The 17,680-nt window shown below is 40.2% G+C and overlaps 1 protein-coding gene across 1 annotated transcript in view; it reads left to right on the top strand.

Moving 5' to 3' along the window:
• dis3 (DIS3 exosome endoribonuclease and 3'-5' exoribonuclease) overlaps window positions 1-17,680 on the top strand; it is a 44,247-nt gene that overhangs the window by 791 nt on the left and 25,776 nt on the right. The window contains exons 2-6 of the mRNA XM_060826524.1: window positions 2,339-2,496; window positions 4,882-5,078; window positions 14,512-14,585; window positions 15,460-15,627; window positions 17,023-17,181. Coding sequence (XP_060682507.1) covers window positions 2,339-2,496; window positions 4,882-5,078; window positions 14,512-14,585; window positions 15,460-15,627; window positions 17,023-17,181 — 756 coding nt within the window. The remainder of the gene's footprint in view (window positions 1-2,338; window positions 2,497-4,881; window positions 5,079-14,511; window positions 14,586-15,459; window positions 15,628-17,022; window positions 17,182-17,680) is intronic.

Genomic DNA, 17,680 nt, shown 5'->3' with positions numbered 1-17,680 from the left:
GGTCGTACACAGGTTTCAGCCCCTTCGTATTTAAAAATAAATTATACATTAACAATGTCTTTCTGTCTATATGATGTGGAGGAGCCAGTGTTGATCCCGACGGTTGTGGAGTTGGACCATAAGACACTATTTATAGCAAAAGATTACCGTGTCATGCAAGGAAAATGATATACTTAACAAACATCGATTGTTGTTAAGTCTTTCGTCTTTGATAATAACGAACAGGACCTGTAACCCAGTCTAAAAGGCAATCAAGGTTTGTTAAATATATCATTTTACTTGTATGACACTGTAATTTTTTGCTATAAATTCCTGATGATGGGCTTATGCCCGAAACGTCAAATTTCCTGTTCCTTGGATGCTGCCTGACCTGTTGCGCTTTAACCAGCAACACATTTTCAGCTCTGATCTCCAGCATCTGCAGACCTCACTTTTTCCTATAAATCCTGTGTCTTATGATTTTGCCCCACCAGTTATCTGATGAAAGAGCAGTGATTCCAATTAAACCTGTTGGACTATAATCTAGTGTTGTGATATTTTAACTTTGTTGTCATAAGTGCAGTTTGGTTCTGTACAGTAAAATATCTAGGTAACAAATGTTGAAGTTTTGCTCTATCCAAACAAACCAAAGAATCTCTTATGTAAGTAAAACAATATTTACATGTATTTGAGGCACTAAGAGTATCTAATAACTGAATAGAACCCCATTTGCCTTCAGCACAAGGACCTCAGACAGTGCTCTTTACCTCATGCACCTTGGCGGCAGCTGCCCCAAGCTTTAAATGAAGACCATAAGACATAGGAGTGGAAGTAAGGCCATTCGACCCATCAAGTCCACTCCACCATTCAATCATGGCTGATGGGCATTTCAACTCCACTTACCCGCACTCTCCTTGTAGCCTTTAATACCTTGCGAGATCAAAAATTTCTCAATCTTTGCCTTGAAGACATTTAACATCCCGGCCTCTGCGGCAATGAATTCCACAGACCAACCACTCTCTGGCTGACGAAATGTCTCCTCATTTCCGTTCTAAATTGACCCCCTCTAATTAGTGTCCTTCAGCACGTAGTCCTGGAGCTTGGAATGTTTCAGTCTGCAAAACAGAGTCAGGGTCAACTGTTTCAGCTCCTTTATGTATTTCTATTAAGAATAAATTCATAGGATGTGGGCACAACCAACATTAATCCCCTATCTCTTGTTTCCTCAGTGAGAACGTGGTGGTGAGCTGCTTTCTTGAACTAATGCAATTCATTTGGGTGTAGGTACATTCATAACTGTGTTAGAAAGAGATTTCCAGACGTTTCTAGTTTGGAAGAGTGAAAGGTGATTAAAGTGGAACATACACTGTCCTAGATGGATGCAAAAATAAGAATGTTACCTCTGGCTGCAGGCGAGAGTTGCTGGGATGCACATTAAGTCTCTGAATAATAAGTTGGTCTTTTAAGACCATGATTGGAGTAATTAGACTGTTGAGTTTTTGAAGTCCTCTTTCCCAAAGGAATGGACTCTTAACCATTGAGTATGTTCAAGGTAAGAGATATTAAGGAATATTGCAACAACCTGGAAAATAGCATTAAATTAGAAGGTGAGGTTGAATGAGAAAACTTGGTATTTCAGTGACTCTCCTGTTGGAGAAACAAATGTCTCCTGTCATGTTGAGGTTGTACAGGATGTACCCTCAGGAAATTCATTCCAATGTGAACCACCCTCTGAAAAGTAATTTGCCCCCGTGTCTTTTTTTAAAATGTCTCTGCTCGCACCTAAAAAAAAGTGTCCTCTAGTCTTGAAATCCTAGGGAAAAGACAAATATCATTAACTCTATTGATACCCTTTATTACTTTATAAAGTTTTGTAAGGTTGCTTCTTAACTTTCCACGCTCCAGTGAAAAAAAGTCCTAGTCAATTCAGCGTTTCTTTACAACACAAACCTTCCAAATTGGTCGACATCTACAACCTCTTATTCATCTTGAGAGGATAGTAAGAACCCAGCTTTGCATGTCACCCATAAGGCAGCATTTCTGACAAAGCAGTGTTACACAGTGTTCGAGATCTGCTTAAATCTATGGAGTGAGACTTGAAGTCCCATTCCTCTGATTCAAAAAGTGAGAGCTCAACAAACTGAATCACTGCTTATTATTTTGCATCCTGCTGCGACATTGGTGCCAGCTGTTTTCCTCTTATATTGTAAATGGTTCTGCAGTTAAATTCAGTGAATACATGTGATTCCTGAAAAGAGACAAAATATTGCGCATGGTGCATGTAAACATAAAGATTTGAAATCTTTTCGTGATTGTCATTCTTTTGGGTCTAAAACACACTTTTTCTTTTTCTTATTAGATTGATATTCTTGAGGATCCTGCGATCCAGAATGTGGTGATCCTGCAGACAGTGCTGCAAGAAGTCAGACATCGAAGTGCTCCTGTATACAAAAGAATTAAGGACGTAATTAACAATCCTGAAAAGCATTTTTACACTTTCACAAACGAACATCACAAGTAAGAAAAGATGTTTTGTATTTAATCTTATTCAGAAAGCATGGGATTGTGTGATATTCTTTCAGTCTCTTATCTGACTAATTTCATGTGATCATTGCTTCATAATTTGAGAGGGTGAAGTACTGTTGACAATGAAGGCGGTATTATTGAGTAAACTGTTCGATGCTATTGAAATAAGAAATTTATTTTAGATGAAAATTACAGTATTTTTCTGGTTCAGAAGTTGATAAATAACTATTACAAGCCAAATATCTTTCTGTCTTTTATTATAATTCCAGCTGATGTTACTACTGGACAAGCCAGATCCCAAACTGAATTCTGGCTTCATAGTTACATTTTGTTTTTTTTTATTGAAACATACCAAACCATGTGGCAGATCTGATTCTCATAATAAAACAGAAGCTTATAATGCAAAAGAAAAGGTAAAATAGAATTAACCAAGCTATTTTCATATTTAAAAAATGAAAATTGCGAAACAGCTAGTAAAATTGCAATCCCATCTATGCCAACACCATCAAAAACCCAAGATGACTCCCTTCTCTTTCACATCTGTTTGCTTGTTTCTTTCAATTTCTGGTCTTGAGAGTTTGATAGCTTCTTCTTTGATTATTTGCATAACTGGGCTTATATTTACATTTCCCCTTAAGCAGCACGGTAGTTCAGTGGTTAGCACTGCTGCCTCACTGTGCTGGGATTTGGAAACGTTTCCAGGCTTGGGTGACGTGTAGAGTTTGCAAATTATCCTTGTGTCTGCATGGGTTTCTGCTGCCTGCTTCTGTTTCCTCCCACGCTCCAAAGATTTGAGCTTAGGTGGATTTGCCATGTTAAACTGACCTGTTTTCTCTATGGATGTACAGGCTAGGTGGAATATCCATGCTAAATGCAGGGAAAGGGTAGTGGAGATTTGGGCTGGGTGATTTGCCGTTCGGAGGGTTGATGCAGACTCCATGGGCTGAATGGTCTCTTTCTGAACTGTAAAGACTCTATGATTTTATGACTCCAGTGTCCCTATTTTCTAACAGTTCTAAATTACTCCCTTCCTTCAACAAGATCTGTTTTTACATCCAACCCCTAATAGGACTTTTGCAAACCTAATGAACAAATCAATTTCTCATTCTATTAACAGAAAGCTGGCTAATACTCTTAAATGTTTATTTTGTCTGTTCATAAAACTCTCCCACGGGACAGCACGGTAGCACTGCTGCCTCACAGCATCAGGAACCTGGGTTCGATTCCAGCCTCGGGCGACTGTGTGGAGATTGCACATTCTGCCTGTGTCTGCGTGGGTTTCCTCCGGGTGCTCCAGTTTCCTCCCACAATCCAAAGATGTGCAGGTCAGGTGAATTGGCCATGCTGAATTGCCCATAGTGTTCAGGGGTGAATATAGGGTAGGGGCATGGGTCACTCTTTCCTCTTCAGAGGGTCGGTGTGGACCTGTTGGGCCGAAGGGCCTGTTTCCATACTGTAGGAAATCTAACCTAATCAAAGCAAACAAGTTCCCATTTTTACTTCGCACCAGCAATACTGCCAACCTAATCATTAAACCCTCTCATATACCCAAAACCCTCATGCCAATAGTTTAAAAGCCAAACTCTGAAATATATGATATTTCTAGGTATAGATCACACACATTGTATTACATTCTTTCCTGAATAAAAGAGAGAGAACTTTTTATCTATTCTTCTTCTCGTCAGTGCTGAGCTGCAGCCCCACTCTCTGATCTCAATGGATTGCTGATAATACACTGAGGCAGCTCCCATTTGCTCCAGATATAATTGATCTCAGCAAATGGCAATAGTGCAACTGTTAAAATTTAGTTTTGAGAATGAGAGTCATTGTAGGTTACTGCTAATGCATGTTTTTTAGATTAGATTATCTACAGTGTAGGGACAGATCCTTTAGCTCAACAAGTCCACACTGATCCTCCGAAGAGTAACCCACCCAGACCCATTTCCCTCTGACCTAACACTATGAGCAATTTGGCATGGATTGTGTGAGGAAACCGGAGCACCTGGAGGAAACCCACATAGTCATGGGGAGAATGTGCAAACTCTGCACAGTCACCCAAGGTTGGAATCTAACTTGGGTCTCTGGCACTGTGAGGCTGTGGTGCTAACCACTGAGCCACCATACTGCAAACAAATGGATGGTATGCGCTTATGAAGAAAATGAGACTGTTACATATAACTAAATAGGTGACAATAATGACTGTCTTCTCCGACTTACATTATTTTCTCCTTATCTATTCAGTAGTATAATCAGGAATTTCAAAGCTGTTCCATTATTTTGACAAAAGACAGATATAGCTGTTAAGAATGTTGAAAATTCAGGATTAATCCACTTTGAATAATGCCCATAAACACCTGATATGTGTTGCCTCTTCAGAGATACCTACATAGAGCAAGAACAAGGTGAAAGTGCAAATGACAGGAATGACCGAGCAATACGGATAGCAGTGAAGTGGTATAACGAACATCTCAAAAAATCACATAATAACACCCAGCAACTTCAAGTTATCTTGATAACAAATGACAGAAAAAACAAAGAGCTTGCTGTGGAAGATGGCCTGGTAGCATTTACATGTAAGTATGGGATTTGCAGAATTAGCATCTCTTTAGCTGATAGAAAATTGTAAGTAGGACCTACTGGAGTATTATTCAATATATGCTGCTTGAAAACTGAGATTTTTCTCACTAGAACAGGCATCTCCAGTAGGGTGTCTGTGAAATGGGCTGAGAAGAGCAAGTACCTGGACAAATTCCAGACATCAGTATGTGACAGCCATATTGGTTTACTAGTTAATTCCTCTTGATGCTGTTGTGTTGGTTCGGTGAGAGTATTCACTTTTTGAAAATACTCGTTCCTTCATGGAATGTGATCATCACAGATTAGTCTATCATTTACTGCCCTTGCTTAATTTCCTTGAGAAGGTGGTGATGAGCCTCCACATTAAATTGTTATAGATGCAGTAGTGTAGGGACACCCACAATGTTGTTAAGAAATGAGTCCTAGCTGCAGTGAAGCAATAGCAATATAATTCCAGGTTTAGGTGTTTGAAGTAGAATTTGCAGGTAACAGTGTTTCCAAGCACTTGCTATCCATGACTTAGAAATAGAAGTTTTGTGTTTGGAAGGTACTATTAAAGGAATCTGCATGAGTTGTAACAGTGGACGTTAAAGATGGTACATGCTGCTGCTACTGTCCATTATTGTTAGAAGAAGTGAATACTGAAGGTGGTGAATGCCATTAAGCAGTTGGTGTCCTGCATCTTGTGTATGTTGAAACTGCACTCATCTAGGCAAGTGGAGAGCATTCCATTGCACCAGCCTTGTAGATAGTGGATAGGCTCTGGAGAGTCAGGAGGTGGTTTACTCACCAAAGAATTTTTATCCACTACTTGACTTTTCTAGGGCCAATACTCATGTGGCTAAATATCAAGGACAGCGGTTAGGTGTTTGCTTGTCAGAGGAGATTGTCATTGCCTGGCACGATGTATGGCACAAATGTGGCTTTGCAGTTTATCATTCCATGCCTGAATGTTGTCTAGGTCCTGTTGCATACGAACATGAACAGCTACAGTACAGGGAGTCTCCAGTTGCTCTTAGTAACATTGTTTTGCTTTAAATTCAAGAAATTATTAGGACAAAAATCACATTTAACATCATGAATGGTTTTAATGTTGTTGATTTTCAATACTTGATCCAATAATTAGGTGCACTCTTAGACATGAATCTATTGTCAGCTTTCTGATTTGTGGTTTGTCTTTAAACTGTTGTCCAAGGTTTGCAGCAAACACCCCTCACCAATCAGCTGTAGACTGCCTTGTGGAGTCACTGTCCACTGATAGCCCACAGCCACTCCCAAGAGCATTCCCCTGAGGGGTGGTGTATTTCTCCATCGTCCCCAGCACCCATTCAGGCACAATGGAGAGGACCTTTGGGTGTCAGCAACAACTACTCCCCACAGACTGCAATAGAGTAAAGGAGATCTATCATATTCCAGAGCAAAGCACCCATCAACCTCTCTCTCCAAGCTGGACAAGAATCAGCATCTTCCCTTCACTGTTCCACCAGTAATGAGCCATAATCCGTCACAGGAACCTCAGGCCACCATTACAGGGTGAGGCAGACAAAAATGTCAGTGTTAGCAGGCACAACTGACATTGTGGCAGCCAGACAAGGAGTGCAAGGCCAAAATCCCACGTTCAGCTGTGATGACCAGCCCCACCAAGTGGGCTCCAGAGACTGAATCTAGCAGGAAATGTTGTCATGGTCACCCAAAAACATGCCACCAGACAGCCATGATACAACCTTCATATGCGGCCTCAAGTCTACTGAGCAAAAACCCAGCAAAATCCCAGAAGGCAAGCACCTTGACTCAATAATCAGAGGGTCCACTCTCGGAGGAACTGTTAATAAACTTGATGAGGCTACAACATTGGACTGTTGTGTGCCAAACAGCAAATGTTGGACAGTTTCAAATAATTCCATCAGCAACAGATAAGGTTTAAGCTCTTCAGTCTCTCTATTCACTTGTAAATGGTATTGGACAGTTCACTGGAGGTTCCTCAAATATCCTCATTGTGAATGATTAGTGTTATTGCAAAAGATCAGGCTAAGTATTTGCAGCAGTTTTCAATCAGAAGTGATAAGTGGATAAACCATCTTGATTCAGAAATGTCCTGTGCATGCAAAACAGGACAAATCGAAACCAGCTGGTTCCTGCCCCCATCAGTCTACTCTTGATCATCAATAGAGTGATGGAGGAGTCAACAGCAGTGCAATCAAGCAGCACTTGCTTCGCAATAACCTGATTAGTAATGCTTAGTTGGGTTCTGTCAGGGTCACTCAACTTCTGACTTCATTGTAGTCTTCAGTACAAACATGAACTCAACAGCTGAACTCCAGAGATAAAGTGAGACAGACTCTGCTTGACATTAAGCCAGTGTTTGCTAAAATGTGTCACTAAGGAGCCATAGTGAAACTCCACTGGTTGGAATCATACTTGGCACACAGAAAGATGGTTATGGTTGTTGATGGTCACTCATCTCAGCTCCAGCTGTTTCCAAGCTGTATGACTCTGACATATTTTCAGGTGTTGACCTGGTGTCTATACTGGGCCCAACTAATTTCAGATGCTCATCAATGACCTTCCATCATATGGGCAGAAATAGGGAGATGTGTTCACTTGCAAACAATGTCCAGTATTATTCATGACTCCTCAGATAAAGCAGTCCAAGCCCAATACAGCAAGACCTAGGTCATTTGCAGGCATGGGCTGACAAATTGCAATTTACCTTTACAGACTACAAGTACCTGGCAATGACTACTTCCAACAAGACACATTACACCCATTACCTCTTAACATTCAATGGCATTACCATCACTGAATCTGCCAGAATCAGCATCCTTGGGGTTAGATCAGATTGACTAGAAACTGAACTAGACTAGCGATACAAGTACAGTGACTACAGGAGAGACTCTGAATCCTGCAGCTAGTAGATCACATCCTGTCTCTCCAAAGCCTGTCCACCATCTGCAAGGCACAAGGCAGGAGTGTGATGAAATGCTTTCCCACTTACCTGGATGAGTGCAACTCCCAACGGCACTCCAGCTTGACACCATCCAGGACAAATTAGCCAGCTTGATTGGCACTGCATCCACATTCACTCCTGCTACCACTAATGCTCATAGCAGAGTGTATGCCATCTACAAGATGACTGCAGATTTTCACTAAGATTCCTTTGACAGCATCTCCAAAACTGATGGCCACTTCTATCCAGAAGCCAAGGCAATAGATGCATGGGAACACCACCTCTTGTAATTTCCTTTCCGAGCCACTCACCATTTTAGCCTGGAAATAGATTGTGGTTTCTTTCATGTTAGTACCATCATGGATTTTACATTTTTAAATTTTATTTAGTTTATTCTTTTATCATTTTTGGTTTGAAGTTGTGAACTGAGAAGATGGCCTTTTGGACTGTGAGCTGCAAATTGTTTTATAAACAAAAAGAATACAAACAAGCTGCTATATGTCCATGAGGCCAGGTCTGAAAGTTAAATGCAGATTGGTTCTTGTTTAAAAAGTGCTGTAAAGATGCTTTGACTCCAGAATGGCCTTATTAGATTAGACTTACAGTGTGGAAACAGGCCCTTCGGCCCAACAAGTCCACACCGACCCGCCGAAGCGCAACCCACCCATACCCCTACATTTACCCCTTACCTAACACTACGGGCAATTTAGCTTGGCCAATTCACCTGACCCGCACATCTTTGTGACTGTGGGAGGAAACCGGAGCACCCGGAGGAAACCCACGCAGACACGGGGAGAACGTGCAAACTCCACACAGTCAGTCGCCTGAGTCGGGAATTGAACCCGGGTCTACAGGCGCTGTGAGGCAGCAGTGCTAACCACTGTGCCACCGTGCCGCCCCAAAGCATATGTTCAATTATGTTGAATAGTAACTGGAACTTTCTAAGGAGTCAACCAGTCTCACAAAGAGAGGCCAGAATTTGAACTGGTTTGTGATCTGTTTTCAGTCAGAAGGATTGTGCCTGCAAAAGCATCAGGGTGGAGGTTTGACTGCTCATTGCTAACTTATTGAATATTTGGAGAATTGAATCTCAATTCTAAGAATGAAACAACTATTCCTTGGAGCTGACTTTTTGCAGGCACCAGTGTCGACAGAAACTAAGCAAGATACAGTCACACAGATTCATAGAAATGTACAGCACGAAAACAGGCCCTCGTTTCAACTCATTCATGCCAACCAGACATCTTAACCTAATCTAGTCCCATTTGCCAGCACTTGGTCTATATCCCTTTTAAATCCTTCCTATTCATATACCCATCCAGATGCCTTTTAAATGCTGTTATTGTACTGACCTCCACCACTTCCTCTAGCAGCTCGTTCCATGAACACACCACCCTCTGTGTGATAAAGTTGTCCCTTAGGTCCTTTTTATATCTTTCCCCTCTCACCCTCAACCTTTGTCCTCGGTCTGGGCTCTCCCACCCCAGGGAAAACACCTTGTTTATTTATCCTATCCATGAACCCCATGATTTTATAAACCTCTATAAGGTCACCCCTCAGCCTCTGAATCTCTGGAAAAATAGCCCCAGCTTATTCAATCTCTCCATATAGCTCAAATCCTCCAAACCTGGCAACATCCTTTTAAATGTTTTGTGAACCCTTTCAAGTTCCACAACACCCTCTGACAGGAAGGGGACCAGAATTGCATGCAATATTTCAACAGTGGCAGATGAACATACAAAAGAAACAGACTCTTCGGTCCAACTCATCCATGCCAACCTAAATTAATCTAAGCCTTTTTGTCAGCTTGTGGCCCATATCCCTCTTAAACCCTTCCTATTCATGTACTCATCTAGTTGTCTTGTAAATGTCAGCTCATTTTATACAGGCACCACCCTCTGTGAAAAAGTTGCCCTTTATGTCCCTTTTAAATCTTGTCCCTCTTGCCATAAATCTATGATCTCTAATTTTGGACATCCCTACCCTAGGAAAAAGACCTTGGCTATTCACCCTATCCAAGCCCCTCATGATTTTATAAACATCTATAAGACCACCCCATAGCCTCAGTCTATTCAACCTCTTCCCGATAACTCCAACCCTGGCAACTCCTTGTAAATCTTTTCTGAACCCTTCCAAGTTTCAGAGCACCCTCCTTGTACCAGGAGACCAGAATTGAATGCAATATTTCAAAAGTGGCCTAAACAATGTCTTGTACAGCTGCAACATTACTTCCAACCATGACCTCAGTGCATTGAGTATAACGGCAAGCATACCAAACACTGCCTTCGTTATCCTATCTATCTCTGACTCTACTTTCAAGGAACTTCGAACCTGCACTCTTTCTTTAGCAATACTCCCAGGGCCTTGCCATTAAGTGTACAAGTCCTGCTCTGATTTGCCATTCCAAAATGCAGCACTTCATATTTATTTAAAATAAATTCCATCAGCCATTCTTCGGTCCCATTGTACTCTTAGGTAACCTTCACTAACTACTGCATCTCCAATTTTGGTGTCATCTGCAAACTTAGCAATTGTACCTCCTATATTCACATTCAAGTCATTTCTATAAGTGACAAAAAAACAGTGGACCCAGCATTGATCTTTGCGGTACACCACTGGTCACAGGCCTCCATTCGATAAGCACCTTCGACCACCACCCTCTGTCTCCTACTTGCAAGCAAGTTCTGTATCCAAATGGCTAGTTCTCCCTGTATTCCATGTGATCTAACCTTGTTAACCAGTCTACCATGCAGAACCTTGTCAAACTACTTACTGAAGTCCATATATATTACACCAACCTCTCTGCCTTCCTTAATCATTTTTGCTACTTAAAAAAACTCAATCAAGTTAGTGAGACATAATTTCCCATATACAAAGCCATGTTGACTATCCCTAATGAGTACTTGCCTTTTCAAATACATGCAAATCCTGTCTGTCTGGATCCCCTCCAACAAATTGCCCACCACAACTCGGGGCATTGGTCTATAGTTACCTTGCTTATCCTGACCACCTTTCTTAGATAGTGGCGCCGTGTTTTCCAAGCTCTAGTCTTTTGGCACCTCACCTGTGGCTAGAAATGATGCAAATGTCTCAGCAGCCCAGCAATCATTTCCCTAGCCTTCCACAGAGGTTTAGGGTACCCTTGATCAGATGACAGCAATTTATCTATCTTTCTGTTTTAAGGCTTCCAACATCACCATCTTTGTAATATGGACATTTTTAAAGATGTCGCTGTTTATTTCCACACATTCTATTTCCTCCATATGTTTCTCCACAGTAAACACTGATGCAAAATACTCATTTGGTACATTTTCCATCTCCTGCGGTATCACTGATAGGCAGCCTTGCTGATTTGTAAGAGGCCCTATTCTCTCTAGTTACTCTTTTGTCCTTGGTGTATTTGTAGAATACCTTTTGCTCCTCCTCAACCCTATTTGCCAAAGCTATCTCATGTCCTCTTTATGAACTCCTGATTTCCCTCATAAGTATATTTCTCCTGCCTTTAAGCTCTTCTCCAGATGTACCCAATCCCTGTTATCTATACCTGACATATGCTTCTTCCTTTTTCTTGACCAAAACCACAATTTCTTCAGTCATCTAGCATTTCATATACCTACCAGCCTTACCTTTCACCCTAACAGGAACATATGGACTCTGCACTCTCATTTTTGAAGGCTTCCCACTTTCCAGCCATCCCTTTACCTGTGAATATTTGCCCCCAGTCAACGCTTCAAAGTTCTTGCTTAATACTGTCTAAATTGGCCTTCCACCAATTTAGAACTTTAACATTTAGATCTGATCTATCCTTTTCTATCAGTATTTTAAAATTAATAGAATTATTGTCGCTCTCCCCCAAAGTGCTCCCCCACTGATACCTCAGTCACCTACCCTGCCTTAATTCCCAAGAATAGGTCAAGTTCTGCACCTTCTCTAGTAGGTACATTGACATACTGAATCAGAAAATTTTCTTGTGCGTACTTAACAAATTCCTCTCCATCCAAGCCCTTAATACTATGGCAGTGCCAGTCTATGTTTGGAAAGTTAAAATCCCCTAACACTACTACTCTACACTCTTACAAATTTGTTTCACAGTTTTCTGCTGATGGTTGGGGGGGGTTGTCTATAGTACAATCCCAATCAGATGATCAACCCTTCCTTATTTTCCAGTCCCACCCAAATAACTTCCCTGGACGTTCTGCCTGGAATATCCTCCCTATTTACAGCTGTAGCATTATTCTTAATCAAAAATGCTGTTCGCCATTCTGCCTTCCGGCCCCCAGCATTCCTACAGCATCGGTACCTTGGAACATCAAGCTGCCAGTCTTGTCCATCCCTGAGCCACATCTCTGTAATCAGTATGATATCCAAGTCCAATGTTGTCAACCATGCCCTGAGTTCACCTAACTTCCAAGCTAGGCCTCTTGCATTGAAAAATGCAGTTTAATTGATCAACCGCGCCCCACCTCCAAACTCTGCCACTATATTAGTCCCCCTTCCAGTTCAGGTGCAACCAGTCCCAGGTCACTTCTACTCCAGAAGAGATTCCAATGATACAAAAAAATCAATCCCTCTCCCTTGCACCAGCTCCTCAGCCACGCATTTATCTGCACTATCCTCCTTTTCCTTCTCTCACGAGCTCTGGGAGCATTCCAAACATTGTTATCCTCGAGGACCTACTTTTGAAGCTCCTGCCTAATTTCTTATATTCTCTCCTCAGGACCTCATTCTTTTCTCTTCCTTTGTCCTTAGTTCCAATGTATACAATGATCTCCTGGTCCCTCTCCCATTAGAGAATATTCTGCATCCTTTCCAACATATCCTTGGTCCTGGCTCCAGGGATGCAACATACACCATTTTGATGTCTCTTTGTCAGCCACAGAAATATCTATCTGTGCCTCTGACCAGACAGTTGCCTTTCACAATAGATCTCTGACGTACCCCTCATTACGTTGGAGCCAGTCTCTGTACCAAACACCTGGCTGTCCGTGCTATGTTCCCCTAATAGACCGTCGTCCTGTACATTTTCCAAAACAACATACTTGTTTGAGATAGGGATAGCCACAGGAGACTCCTGCACTACCTGCCTACCCCCCCCCCCCCCCCCCCCCCAAACACACACACACACACACACACACACACACTCTTTCTAGAGGTAACCCATCTACCTGACTGCAGTTTTTCTACCTTCCTGAAGCCTCCATCCATTCACCACCCCAGCTCCTGTAAATTCCTCATTCCCTCCAATGGTCTCTCCAACCTATCCATGCAATAATATGATAGGATTCACAACTAAACACACTTCCTGCAGACATACTCATCAGGAAAGTTACAATTCTCTCTAATCTCTCACATCCATTCACCACCCCAGCTACTGTAAACTCCTCATTCCCTCCAATGGCTGCTCCAACCTGTCCATGCAATATGATAGATAGGATTCATAACTAAACACATCCTGCAGACATACTCATCAGGAAAGTTACAATTCTCTCTAATCTCCCACATCCGACAGGAAGAGCACATTACTCTACCAAAGTCCATCTTTGCACTTTAATAATCTACAACCCAGAAAATAGCAGTCTTGCTGCTCTAAAAACACTTCTCTAAGATAACTTGGACCCTATATTTAATATTGTTAAAGCTTAGTCAAGAGACAAATCTCAATAAAATATATCATCAAAAAACCCACTCTACTTGCTATTGTAGCTTTACAAAAAAAGTTGGGTTGAACATATTTTTAAAAAAACAGAGACTTAGTTGTTCCCCACGCAGGTTTCTCCAAGGTCAGCTGTGAATTTCAATTTGTTTCTGTTTCTTAGCATGAACTCCGATGTCCAGTGATACTTGAAACAAATAGTAGAGGCAAGCAGCTGTGAAAGTTCACTGCCTGGTTAGACAGCTGTGCAGGTTCACTGATCCTTTTTTCACCTTCTACATAGTATCTGCCCCCTCTCTCTTCCTCCTTTATTCAAAGTGCTATTGTCTTGTTCTCTTCTAAAGTTTCAAAACAATGTAACAATTTATAAAACAGTAATTATTGCTCCAAGAATTCGTGGAAACAGCTCCAACACTGAAAATGCCTTACAAAAGGAACCACAATTTTTCCTCCTTCCTCCATCTAGAATTAGCAAGGATAAATGTGGCAACTTTAAACAGTAACCTTTCGAGCAAAGCCAACTAGTTTAGATCCCATTTTAGTATCTCCTAAAGCCAGTAATATTTGTTCACGATTCTAATTACTAAAACGTGAGAATTAGTAATGAAATAACAATCATTTGTATGAATTTGTGAAATTATGTTTTTGTTAATTATGAAATATTCGTGCTTGAAATGTGAATACTTCATCAGGCAGCAACTTTACCACCTGATATGTTTAGATATTTTAATTCCCATTCTAACTGTTTTCTGTTTCCACATTTGGAATTGTTTATAATTTTGCATTGTTCAATTGTAATCACTCCACTTCTCTCCTTCCTTGCTTTTAGGTGATGAATATGTCAAGAGTTTAGTTGGGAATCCTGAACTAGTTGATCGCCTGGCTTGTGTTTCAGATACAGCTGTAAGTTCTGAAACTTTCCTTTATGGGGAAGGGAATGAGGGAGGAGAGAGGTTTTGAAATGTTGTTGTAAAGTATCACAAGATTAAACAAAGAAAAACTCCACTGATGAGGTCAGTTTTACAATCACCATAAGTGACTGACTGAATTGAGGACCTTTTCAAGGTCTCACACAACATATACCTTAGCTGGCATGATGTGTTAATTATGTCCTATTATAAATCCTCTGTTTTACATTGATGCACTGTTAAGTGCAGATTCAACTTTTACAGTTTAATCAATTCAGCAAATATTACCCAAGTATATAAACTTAATAACGTCAAAGCTAAGATATAAATGTTGAAGTGTCATTAACAATCAAATGACCAACATGACTATGATTTTGAGTTCAGAGCCTTAACAGGTAATTTTCTAATCAAAATAGCTTTTGTTAATGAAGTAAACTTCATAATGCCCAAATTTACAAATATCAGTTTTCTTTGACTTCAGATGTTATTTTTGGATATGAGGACGGTGGAGGTTTGCTCACTTCTGCTTTTCCGGAAAAATGTTTGTAGTTTTTTTTATTTGCGGTCTTTGGTTACTGTGCTCCAGCAATGGTGTTGGATTGAGAAATTCAAGATTTAAACCCTGTGGATGTATATATCTAAAACTTACTTGAGGAATACACTTGGAAAAAGCAATCATAGATGGGAACTTTGTGCAGTTTTGGAATGAAGGGTATTAATTCAGATTTTATCAATTGCTGTAGAAAATGGGTCAAAATATCATCTAAGATGTAGTGTCTATTCAGATATATGAATTCAAAATTGTCATGTTCAAATATGGTTAACTAGCATGCTTTGTGTAACCAAAAGTAATATTTTGTTCATTCTAGAATGACATTGAGAGTGGTAAGCTGATCTTCAGAGAACATCTGCCTTTATCCAAAATACAGCAAGGTTTAAAGTCTAATCACTTCTTGCAAGGGACCTTCCGTGCTAACAGGGACAACTATCTCGAAGCCACAGTCTGGATCCATGGAGAAGAAGGAGAGAACAAAGATGTAATTCTACTCAGTTCTTTGATTCCCTTAATGACATTCCATTTTTCTAAAACCTGCAATTGGAAATTATGTATTGGCAGAGGAGAGATATGGGTGATTCCCAGCATTTCAAACTTGGCACCTTGGAAGCAAGGATGTTCTCGATGACTGACTGGGTTGTCCGGAGTTGAAGGTCACAATGTCAACATAAGGGTATTTAGATTTGAAATGAGAAATTTCTTTACCCAGAAAATGCTGGATCTCTAGAACTCTCTGCTACAGAAAACAGTAGAGGTGGAAACAGTGAATGTTTTCAAAAAGGAAATACATATAGTTTTTAGGCCTATATTGTTCAATGTATGGGGAGAAAGCAAAAACAGGGGTTACTGAGTTGGATGATCAGCTATGCTCTTATTGGATGGCAGTTCAGGCTGAAAGGACAGAATGGCCTAATCTTGCACTTATTTTCTATTTAAGTCTACACTAAACAATGGAAATCTGTTGCCTCTAGCTGTGTAAGGTTTTCTATCAATTTTTGTTAGTCCATTTCCTATATCAACAGTACAAATTGCCAGACTCTATATCAGTACAATAATGAAGTTCAAATAACATAATAAGTATGCTATGTGGAGTTGAAAGACTTAGTATGTAAAGTGTAGTAGTATTTGATGTTTGGTGCCTGGGAATTATGGTCTAAGCTCTACGGTACCCTATTTTATGAATTTTGTAAATCACATCTTATCTAGCCAATATTATCTTTTTTCTCTCATGGCTAGAAATCAGTTGTACATTTCATGTTGCCTCTGGAATTTCTCCACTGTTGTGCACTTAATCGGTGACAGAATTTCAGAACTGCCAAACATTTTCTTTTAAGTGCAAGATGAATTTTGTTGTGGAAAAATTCACTCACTTAGCTTGTTCCCTTATGATGTATAACTCCTCCACGCACCTTAAACATAGTTGGAATCAAATACTGGTTTTGAACTTGTGTGCATTTGCATTTTCTTTTGCTGTAGAGAGGAGAAGATGAACTATGCTGGGATGGGAGAGGTAATTGATAGCAGGTCGTAGTGTGCCAGTGTTATAAACATGTTCATCCCTTTGGACCTCTCAGTCCACTGGTTTTGACAATCTAAAAGTGTCAGTGTACTTCATACTTCATACTCCCCTCACCTTTCCTCTGCTTTGATTGTGCAAACAATATATGATAGATTATAACCTCTCTGATCTGGAAATGTATTTTTTGAAAACACCAATCATTTGAATGATTTAAAAAAAGATATCCAATGAACTCGCAAGCGTACTGCTCTACTGTTCAGCATTTTAACACAAGTACTTTGAGAACAGAAACATGGATGCTATGGTATTTGGATATGTAAAAAAATTAAATTTGGATTTAATTTTGTGATTTTACAGATTCTTATACAGGGGCTCAAGAATCTCAATCGAGCTGTACACGAAGATGTAGTGGCAGTAGAACTGCTCCCCAAAGAGATGTGGGTGGCACCATCAGCTGTTGTACTTCAAGATGAAGGGCAAGTTGAAGCTGATGATGAGGATGAAAGAGAAGGCCTTGTAAGAGATTTAATGCTGCATGCATTTACTATAATGTTTTCATAATTATTCAGAAATAAAACTTCCCTTTATACAGACTTTTCATAGCAATACGTTTCATTTTTCTCCATACCCTCCATTCCAGTATTTCAAAGTAAAAGAAATCATTGTGATCTTTGTATGAACTGCAAATATCATCTTGTTGTCCAATAAAGATTCTAGGCAAGGTGGAGAGGGGGAAGCAATGAGTCTATGCATCTTATCGTGTCAAAGGACTGATTTTGTAAATACAAACTTTAATAGGTGGCCAAAGGTTTTGGAGAAATTGATTTTCAGGGTATATTTGACATTATTACATGCAAAACAATTGCTTGTGATTGTTTCTGCAAATGATATTGACTTCTATTCAAATCAGATTTAAATGATCTTCCCCTTTGCTACATAGCTTCAGAATATTATTTTAGGGGCTTGAGTAGAATATATGTGACAATCTTTTGTAAATTTAAATTGAAGGAAGAGG

The sequence above is a fragment of the Hemiscyllium ocellatum genome, chromosome 6 (assembly GCF_020745735.1).
Source record: "Hemiscyllium ocellatum isolate sHemOce1 chromosome 6, sHemOce1.pat.X.cur, whole genome shotgun sequence".
Classification (NCBI taxonomy): domain Eukaryota; kingdom Metazoa; phylum Chordata; class Chondrichthyes; order Orectolobiformes; family Hemiscylliidae; genus Hemiscyllium; species Hemiscyllium ocellatum.
Note: the sequence above shows the minus strand (reverse complement) of the source record. Positions and strands in the feature narration are given on the sequence as shown.